This window comes from Cimex lectularius, unplaced genomic scaffold (genome assembly GCF_000648675.2).
Source record: "Cimex lectularius strain Harlan isolate CLEC.00 unplaced genomic scaffold, Clec_2.1 scaffold181, whole genome shotgun sequence".
NCBI lineage: Eukaryota > Metazoa > Arthropoda > Insecta > Hemiptera > Cimicidae > Cimex > Cimex lectularius.
The window spans coordinates 171,496-182,204 of NW_019392752.1; the positions used below are offsets into that span (position 1 = coordinate 171,496).

At 28.9% G+C, this 10,709-nt stretch overlaps 1 protein-coding gene across 1 annotated transcript; it reads right to left on the bottom strand.

Moving 5' to 3' along the window:
- Nucleotides 1-802: 802 nt before the first annotated feature.
- LOC106667102 (glutathione peroxidase 6-like) lies at nt 803-6,530 on the bottom strand. Its single transcript, XM_014394802.2, has 5 exons — nt 6,397-6,530; nt 4,629-4,820; nt 2,117-2,245; nt 1,908-2,051; nt 803-1,845 (listed from the first exon to the last, which is right to left on the bottom strand). The coding sequence occupies exons 3-5, from the start codon at nt 2,186-2,188 to the stop codon at nt 1,618-1,620; spliced, it is 444 nt and encodes a 147-aa protein (XP_014250288.1). The 5' UTR covers nt 2,189-2,245; nt 4,629-4,820; nt 6,397-6,530; the 3' UTR covers nt 803-1,617.
- Nucleotides 6,531-10,709: the final 4,179 nt, after the last annotated feature.

Genomic DNA, 10,709 nt, shown 5'->3' on the forward strand with positions numbered 1-10,709 from the left:
GAATAAATTACAAATACCCCCATTCATTTTGAGCGGTTTATCATGAGTAAAATCTTCCTTTACCCGTTAAACCATGATGAGCAAGACTAAAAATATGTTTAAATAGTTACTTTAAATCAGGTGTCCTATAACTTATCTATGAGATGATTGGATTTTAAACCAAGTTGTCATATAAGAAGTAGAAATAAGAAAGAGGTGGTGGCATTGGCAAAAACAATTTTTTATTTCCATATATCATGAAGTAAAATCTTCCTTTATCCATTAAACCAGAATGAGCCAAACTAAAAATATGCTTACATAGTCACTTTGATTCTTAACTTGTGAAGCAAAATAAATCAACATAAGCAATTTTGTATATTTAACTTAAACCAGCACAAATTAGCTTAAAATCATGCTTAACTGATTATTAAAATAACAGTTATGTAAAATTGAATTTTAAGTTGTTTAATATCAATATGAGGTGAGAGGTACAATGTAAAATGTATTTGTCGTAATGAAATAGCAAGGAAAAGTGGATGGCATTGGCAAAACAAATATTAATTTCAATGTATCATTAAGTAAAATTTTCCTTTATCTATTAAACCAAGATTAGCCAAACTAAAAATATGCTTAAATAGCATTGGTAGCTAGGCTTGGAATGAATCTTTTAGATTAATAATGTCCAGAGAAATCTTTTTTTATCCTCTTAATCAGGCAAAACCAAATCACCACATATCATGAAAACCGTTAGTTCCAAGACGAAATCAAGAGCTTTAATAGGAAAAAAATATGTAAATTAAATTTGTAGGACAAAATAAAGAAATTCTGATAGAAAGCTTTTTATTTGACGCAAACTTTATACAAGATTTGAAGTAACTGCTATTAGAACAGTTCATTACAATCAAACAATGCATTTTCTAGGAAAAGTCGTGAAAGCACAGAATGCACAAGAATACTTCCTTACTTTCCAACATCAGAAATATCCCCTCAGTTGTTTGATTTATGGACATCTCGTCATCATTGAAAACGCATCATTTGTTTTGTTTTTGTTACCGTTTGTCGAGTTGGTTTTTCATAGCAGTTTTGTTTCAAACTTCTAAAATGTTACTTAAACATAAATCAATACATTTTAACTTGTACAATTGTTTGTCGCAGTTTGATTCGATTTGGGCTTCACACTCTTTCTTGGTTTCAAATAATGCCTACATTAGAAAAGCAAAAATTATGCTTGCAAATTACATTACATCTTAATTTTACTTGTTTACAAATTTATCATAATAATTCAGTTTTTACAGAATTGGCTACGATTGAGAATAAAAATTGAAAAATAATATAACAGGTATAGGTGTGTTATAAGTAGGGGTTTTTTTTTTATTAACATCACTTAATAAATAACCTAGTTTGTTGTTTTAACATTTTTTTGTGTGTTAATAATGTAAAATACACTGATTTTTTTGTAATTAACATAAAAGATGTAAACTTTTGGGATTGATTTTATTCTTAAATTTTTTAAATTCTTCCATAGACTGAGAAGGCTGATATAATTGTGGACATTTTTTATACATGAAATCAATTAATGAGATTAAAAATTAAAACCTGTTCAATTAAATCTTAAACTACTTTTTTGTTTAAGCTGAATTATTGTTTAGTTAGAGGTGAATTTACACGTTCAGAAGAGACAAGGCCCTCTATATCTGAATCGATAACATCGACAGGATCGCTGCTTGGATCGTACCGCATATACGGTTTACCATTGGAATTAATAAGAAATTTTTCCCAATTCCACCTAATGTCGTTGTTCTTGAATGGATGGTAATAAAGGTCAGTTTTCTTTGAAAAGCCATCTCTTGTCGGAGGGCAATGTTTCTACAAATAAATAATAAATAAATACACTTTCACCAATAAAAAAAGGGAAATTTTCACTTTACTTTAAGAAATGTAAAAAATCCATTTTCATTTTCCCCATTGACTTCCAGTTTTTGCATGAGCATGAAATTCGGCTTGAATCCATTGCCTGGCCTTACATATTCAACTCCCTTTGTGATTTCTGTATAATTTTTCCCAGGTTCTTGCTAAAATATAAAAATATTTAATTTTGGCAAGTATAAACATACAGTATAAATTCCTAAATACTCACAAGCCCAAACTGATTACATGGAAAGCCTAAAACTACCAAATTATCACCATATTTTGTCTGTAGTGCATTCATTCCAAAATAATGGTGAGTGAAGGATCAGTAGGTCGCTACATTTACAACAAGAATCATCTGTAAATTTTATATGTATTAGTTTTGATGAGATTAATATCAGCTTTAATATTATAATTGTATATATATATACAAAAAAAAAAAAAAAAAATAAGGGATAAGGCGAAATAAAAAGAAAGCAAAACACTCAGTTCCTTCATCAAGCTTTCCAGTAATATGTCTTCTTCATCAGGACATGGAACTGTTTCTAATGATTTAAATGGTTAACACATAAACTATTTACAATATTAAAAATTATTAGTTTAACAATAATGAATTTATGAGTTTAAGATGGATCGGGGGCTAAGTGCAGGATGTTCTAACCTCCAAACTTAACTACTACGATTTGGCCCCTTAATACTAAAAAATGCAATAAAAAACATTAGTAAAATGAAATGGGCTAAATCGGTAAAGAAGCTCTTGTTTAGCTGTCTATAAGTGGCCCTTAGAGGACCTGATTCATCATAGAAGAAGTCATGTGATACAAAACTAGGGCTACTTTGTCTATAATATCTTTTTCAGTCATCTGATTTTCTTCTATATTTTTGCTTTTTTGTTTTATGTTTTTTCGTTTGTAAAGTGTCATATTTTCCCGCTTCAGTGGTGGCCCAGAGATTTTCTATATGTCTTTTCGACTTCATTGGTAGTCTTTTAGGGTATGGGGAAGAACAACTACTATTGACCTCCATTGTATTTCAGTTTTAACTTTAAACCTTTGTTTTGAATTAAAAGGCAGTTGGTTGAGACTGAGTGGTGGGAAATTCATTTCATCCAGATTAAGTTTTGAATTGTGTTATATATGTTGTATGACACTATTGGTAAAAAACTTCTGAACATTTTCTCTTATTTTGTTCAATGATTCTCTTATATTCATCATATTCCTCACTGTTTGCTAGATGGTACTTTGAATAAAAAATTCTTCAAAAAAAAAATTGATGGTCTAGAAATATGATAAAACGATTCAGATAGTGATGGATTTCTACATAATCATAAAAAAATTCTCATCTGAATGATTGAAAACTATAAATAGCACATTTATTATATTTTTTTGTGTCTTTCTGGTGGTGACCCAAGATATTCTTTGATAATGTAGATATCTTATTCAGGTCATCATTTTATTATTAACCAAAATTCCCTATCAGAAAAAAAGCCAAATGCAAACCACTTGAAATTTCCAAATTAGTAGTTATAGTTGCATAACAAAAAAAAGGAAAAAATGTGTTACAATTATATTAAGAGCTTTCAAAATATGACGAAATAAGATAAACAAAATTAAAGAGATAAACAAAAAACAAGTTATGGCCTGGTGATTTTAAGCGAGGCCATTGGGGACATAAAACTTAAAGTGAAGAATGTCAACTCAACTAATTGTCACGCTCGTTGCACTAATTTTTTCATCTCAACCAAGACCTTACATAAAAAATCTAATTTATTAACACACATATAAACTATATTTATTTATTTATTTAATTGTTTACAAGGGTATTTCAACTACGAGGTTGTTCATATCCTCGAAGTGCCGGTGTTTAAAAAAAAGTATAATTTAGTATGTTCACTTCAACATGATCAACATTGACGTTTTTCGTAAAAATTAGACAACATGAAAAATAATGTTAAAAAATTAATCTGCATTAGTTTTCATTTTGGTAAAATCATTTAAAAAATATCTTCCTCAGAAGTATAAATTTTTGTTTTTACTTTTAACACTCACTACTGCTAATGCATGTAATCTAATCTGTAAAATTTACACATATTATCTCAATGCTACGTGGAACCGATTGTTTTAAACAGTTGAAACATTCCAATATACTTTGAACATTTTGAAAGAGAAATATGTTTAAAAATGTTAATATATTTTCAAGAAACAGGAAACACAAAGCAAATTTTTGTCTTGTTTCTTTACCAGCGAGACTACGTATTTGTTCATTTTAAATGTCTACATTTACGAGCAGAGAAAATATTTTTCAAAAAATGAATTTTATACATATATTTGTAAATTTGGATGTGTGCAATTGTTCTATGTAGAGTTTTTCTTATATGCTGAAACAATAATGTTTACTAAATGTATTTAATTTCAATATAAAATATCTTTATACATGTTTAACTTAATGATTTTTAGAAAATTATATTTTGAACAAAACAAACCAATTTATTTATTATGTTGTTAACGATGAAAAAGCTGGACACTCCTATTTTGTTGTTTATTTCAAAATATACGTATGTATTTTTATCATTATATTAATTACAACTTCCTGATTTTTGTGAATTTCTAATCTTGTTTAATTTGGTTTACATTAAAATAAGCAGTTGTAATTAATATAATGATAAAAATAAATATAGTTTGAAATAAACAACAAAATGTGTCTTTTTTTTTGCATTTGTATTATATTTATTATATATTTACCTTTCCTTTGAAATCTCCCAAAGACACGTTAGTTTTCCCTGAAAGATCCATAAATGAAAAGTTGTAAACGTTTGCATCGTCCCCAGCGTCGAGACATTTCCTTTTGGCGACCCTGGCCACTGTGCTTGTTGCAAGGCCGGACCCAACAAACAAAGTAGCGAAAGCCAGAAATATCTGGGCTTTCATCATTGTCTGGCAAAAAAAAATCTGATTACAAACTATTCAATTGACCTACTAGTAAAATACTAATTGTAAGCTTAACAAAAAACTAAAATACTTATCAAGTATTTCATTTATTTTATGCACCAAAGTGGTCTTTTTTTCTTAATTGTTTTATTTTTGAAGCAATTTTGAAAGATCGTTTAGTTCAATTTATTATATATATATATATATATATATATATATATANAAGAGATATAGCTAACCTAAGATAGAAGGTTTGGATGTTAGGGCGTGAAATGACCTTAGCCGTTAAAACGCCCTTAAAAATTAATAATAATAATAATAATTAAAATTATAATTCTGTATTTATATCTATTTACAAAATGAGAAATTTAGTTATAATAATTGACAGTAGGCACCTCCTCGTTGAAAAGCGACCAAAAATCTATAAGGTGTTCCGAGCTACAGGCAAAAACCCATGAAAAACCACGGTTTTTTGACCTTATTCGTGAAATTGTTAGTAAACTGTTAGCCTGACGGTAAAACAGCTTGAAACAACATTTATAAAGGATTAATTTCTGCATCGAATGAGATTAAAACCAATTTCATTTTTGGCGATTTTTCGAAGTTAGGAGTGAAGGGGTACAAAAATTCACCATTTCTGACATTTTTATCGAAATAACCTATCAAAAAATTCTCCGTTACAAAACTCCAAACTCCGCTCACTATCGCACTGGCAATGCAGAAAAATGTTGCTATTTTTCGCTCAAGCTATTGTAATGGTTTTTTACATTAAATAAAATATAATGTTCATTAAAAGATGCGTACACTGTCTAAAATCGTTAAGTAAGCCGTTCAGATTTTTCGTACGTTATTTTATTCAGTAGTGGGCACCCATCAGAAAACAGTAACATTCGTTTTGGGTGAAGCAGTAAATTAGCCAAAATTCTAATGTTTCACGAATCGGACTGGGGTTGGTCTAATGTGATGGAGAATTCGATCCCCTACAAACGAGGTTTGTAACGGAGAATTTTTTGTTAGGGTGTTCAAGTTGTAAATTTTCAATAAAAATGTCAGAAATGGTGAATTTTGTGTACTCCTTCACCTCCTAACTTTGAAAAATCGCCAAAAATGAAATTTCCGGCCGTTCAGGCTGGTTTATCTAAAATCAATAACGCGTATGCCATATAACCCCTCACACATGGATAGAGCAAGTCATCAGTGTAATATCTACACCCCGGTGCCTCCCCATTTTTCAATTGTACATATGATTTGAAAGGCTCTACGTGAGGAATGTTTTTATTTGCATGAATAGTTAAGGGTGGATGTACAGATCTGTGGCGTTATATAGAGTACCCCACAGACCTACCAAACTACTTAGGTTAGGTATAGAATATGTTATTTTTTTATTGTCTGTGTGCGTGCTGCTATAGTATTGGTTGAATTAGGGCTTTTAGCCACATATGAGAAATGTTTATTAAGGAAGAAGTTTTATGTTTGATGTATCCCACATTTCAGCTGGTAAATGGTAAATCACCCATGAATAGTGCCAATCAAATATATATAATAATAAATCAATAATATAAAACTTTATTATTAAACTTACATGTCTCCCTCTCAGTGAAGCTCTCTGAGCAATACTGTCCTACTACTAAACTAATGTGATGACTTCAAGGCTCCACAAGTTGTTAACCTTGTAGAGCTTCCTCTTCCTTTAAAAAACAAATAGCTTCTGAATGGTACGGCGTATAATCTAATTAAGCTTATCTCTTCTGGACGGAATACATTATTAACCTTTGATCTGATGGGTTGCCGTATCAATTTGAGTTGCTCTATATAAAAGGAATGGAGCAAAAAGTGGTTGACTGTTCGATTTCAGAGTTTTATATGTTTAAGGAAAGCCATTTTTCTTATTATTCTTAAAGCTATAAAATGGTAAATAACGATTTTTATCTTTGAAACTTCCTAGTTTAAAAGTGAAATCGGTAATTTTTTTATTGATCCCCATATGTTTATTTATTTTAGAACAGCATATACATATGTCATTAATATGTAAATACTTGTTTTAACAATGTCCAATTATTCTCATAAATCTAAAGGTACTCTTGGCTCTAAGGTTGAAAAAAAAATCATACATTATACACATATAATAAAAAATATATATACAATAAATAGTAAATATATGCAGCTCTTAAACAGATCTTAAATTATAAATGATAATGACAATAAATTGGTGGTATAGGTACCCTTGAGATCATAAATAGTCTGTTTAAGGACTACATATATTTAATATTTATTGTATATATATTTTTTATTATGTGTATAATATATAATTTTTTTATTTATTATTATATATTAATATTTGATTTTTTTATAATGACTCATTATTGTTACGTTAAATCAATAATTGTATTTTTCTTTATTAAGCACATTATTTTGTAAAATATCAAAATGTACACTTGCAAATGACAATAAAAAATGGCGAGGGAAAAAAATATTTTCATCATTCTTATAGAAACAGTACAATAGAATAATAATTTGTAAGAAAAAAAAGACATAAAAAAACAACATTCCTAGTGTCAGGGACTTAACCAAGGACATCACAGACCACTACTTGGTCGTCACCAACCTTAATGCTTTCCTTGTATTTCATGATTTTATTCCTTCTTATTGTTTCCCATGTTTCTCCTGCCAAGCTATTGGCGTTTGTGATATATTGGTAACCGATTCTTTCTTTTGTTTATAGTACTGCTAGCCCCTCTATACCTCACGGCCTAATCAAATAAAAAACTGTGCAGATATTTTTTAAAAGTTAGTCAATAATTTAAATTGTACAAACTATCAATAATCTTAAGTACTATTCATATTAATCATCGAATGTTTCCCAGTGAACAACTTATGCTAAATGTAGGTTTAATAAGAGTGAAAAAAATTGAATTAACAGGACAAATGTGTAGAATAAAATATAAATGATAGAGCAGAGAAATGCTTTTTATTATCAATAAGTGCTTTGCAACTATAAAAATAACAACAACTGTACATAACAATTTACAATAGTATATTTATTTAAAAAAACAAAACAAAACAAAAAAGGTTGAGCTTATATTTCAAGCGAAATTTACATAAATTTTCATCTTCATTCAACATCATAAGGCAGGATTAATTATCACATTAATAAGCTGTATAAAATACAATTTGATAACTAGTACATTATTAAAAAATACAGAAAATTAAAAAAACAAATATTATAAGTAATCTCATTTCTCTCAAAAGGCATATATTCTTGAGAAAAAAAAACATGTTTTTGAAATGCCAAATATTTATAAATAACAATTTAATGCAATTTCAGTCTAATGGCCTTCCTCATCAGATATATTACATAGATATCAGAAATGAGATGGAATCTTTAATCAGTTTTTGTTCACACGTTTCAATAAAAACTGATCAATGTTTGATTATATAAACATTGAATGTTATTTTTATACATATTTGATTCTAACCAACTTAATTTTTGTTCTTCTCATCAGCAATAATACGACCGGCAATTTCTATTTCTTTTAAGATAGAACTCAAACGTATTTTCTCTTACATTTTATTTTTATACTCATCAAATCGTAAATGTCCACAGCATTTTGTACTGGAAGAATTGCTTAGCAATTAAAAAACTGTAACATCAACCAAACACCTCTTCCTATCACATAGAAGACGTTTAACTTGACCAGTGAAACAGTCTGTGGGTGTATATTTGATACAATAGGCAAGCAGATGACGATCTAATGAGTTCAGTGGAGTTGGCTGAAACTTGATTTCAAATAAATATTTTTGTGCCTGTTCAGAGAGCTTGTTCATTAGTGGATCCGGTTTGTCAAATTTCACAAATCTTACTACCCAAAGCAACAAGCCCTCTTCATTGCAATAGAACAAAAAGCATTTTCTCCCAAACACTCAACTCTGTTAAATGTAAAGTTCTTATGATTGATTTTGTTCAACTTTTGTTAAATCATAAGAACATACCTTTCGGTTTGAAAGTGCATTACATTAGAATTTATATGAGCCTGGTTAAGTTCAAATTAAAACCCTACAAAATTCATGTCTGAATAGTAACCAAGATAAATGTTAAAATGAAAAGGTTTAAACTAAGATTAATTCTGTTGGAACAGTATTTTTTTTTGTATTTGCATAACCTTTAAGTTTTTGGATTTGTATAAATTATAATTGTTTAGTTTTACAGTTCAGCAAAGAGATTTTTGGTACTAACAATTACAAATAGAGTCAACTATTGCTATAAAAATAAACATAATAATCACAACTGTTCAACTGATTAGAATATCAGGGTAAATTTTTATCTACTGCTTTTTTCATTTATTTCACAGCAGTATTTAGCATAGCAACAAAATCATTTTAGTATCTCATAAAGTAATAAATACATTTGAGGAAAAATTTATTTCATTCTGGTCAGACATACAATTCTCAATCGGTACAAATTCTACTGATAATTGAGCATTAAGCATATGCATTTTATAATTAAAATGCAAATTTATAAAAATAGCCACTTAAGTGAGAGAACGTTTTGATTGTTCATTTTTCTGTCCTTTTTATGACTATGCCCCTTTGATGCTCATTAGCACGGTTTGTTACCTTACGTAGGGTTTTTCTTGGAATAAATTTGTAAAAATACTGGCAGGAGTAAAAAAGAGAAGATTGCCACAATTTTTTTTTACTTCAACCTTGAAAGGTCAAATTTTTTGATCATGTTCTTTTAATAATATATAAATATTTTTTTAAATTTCAGTTCTAGAGAAGCTGGGAAATTTGTATAGGCAGTATATTATTAATTCAATTATTGGCATTGGTCTTTCTATTCATTAATGTGCTACCAGTTTGTTTATTTTTGCTGACCATTAATTTAAAAAAATATTTATCTCAAGATATAAAAGACAAATTTTGCAAAATGCTATTAAGTTTGGCACAGGATTAACAATAGAAATATATAGTTATTTTTAGGGTAAACTTCAATCTATTAAAAAATATAAAAAAAATCAAGAATGAGTAATTTCTTCTTCAGATGTCTCAGAGAAGGAGAATTTTAAATTGTCAAATTTAAAAAGTAATAAAGTCTACTTAAATTTCCTCGGACAAAGTGCTGATCTTTATTATTTAGTTTGTTAAATTGTATGTAATTTTAATACAGTAAAAACAAGAAAATATAAACCAGCAAGGTAGGTGTCAAAATTTCAATATAATCTGACAGGAGAAATGTAGAAAGAGAAAAAAAACTTGTTAGTTTTCTCCTTTTAAACTTTCACCCCCCCCTTTACTTAAAGTACTCAAAATACAGTGGTTGCCGCTTAATCCGTAACTGTGGTCTTATTTGGTGAATTTTTGCAGGACGGAACCAAATAATAACCTTTTGGTATATAATGATTAAAGCATTTTTATGATTCATAGTATTTTTCATTTCCAACACTCAGTTTGTTTATCTATCAGTGGATCAGTGAGCAGTTTTGTTCCACTTTTAATTTAATTCGTGAAAGGTGATTCATAACACACAAGAAAGAGCTTTGGGCATGATATGACGAAATCCCATGAAATGACGAAGAAAGATGCTGCAATGAAATTACAAATTGTTGTTTCAATTTTGTCCAATTGAAATGTAGATGAGTACTGGCAGTATCCTTAAGAATTTTCTTGAATGCCCTGATAAATTATCTTGCTATAAAAAGCAACTGATTTATTAAAAAACTAGATGAAAATTTTACTGCTGGATGGATCAGAGAAAAAATCGACACAGCATTGTGACCAAAAAAAGTACACAGAAGCAAGATGCCCATTCAAACGGGGCAAATTTGGCATTGGCAATGCGAGATTAAAAATGACTGGGGCTAAAATGTTAGATGAATTCTCTCCTGATTACGAGTA

Excerpts from the sequence above, each read along its gene's own strand:
- LOC106667102 (XM_014394802.2), bottom strand. The coding sequence starts at position 2,188 with ATGAATGCACTACAGACAAAATATGGTGATAATTTGGTAGTTTTAGGC. Across the intron at positions 2,052-2,116 it reads CATGTAATCAGTTTGGGCTT|CAAGAACCTGGGAAAAATTA; the intron begins GTGAGTATTTAG and ends TTTATATTTTAG. Across the intron at positions 1,846-1,907 it reads GATTTTTTACATTTCTTAAA|AAACATTGCCCTCCGACAAG; the intron begins GTAAAGTGAAAA and ends ATTTATTTGTAG.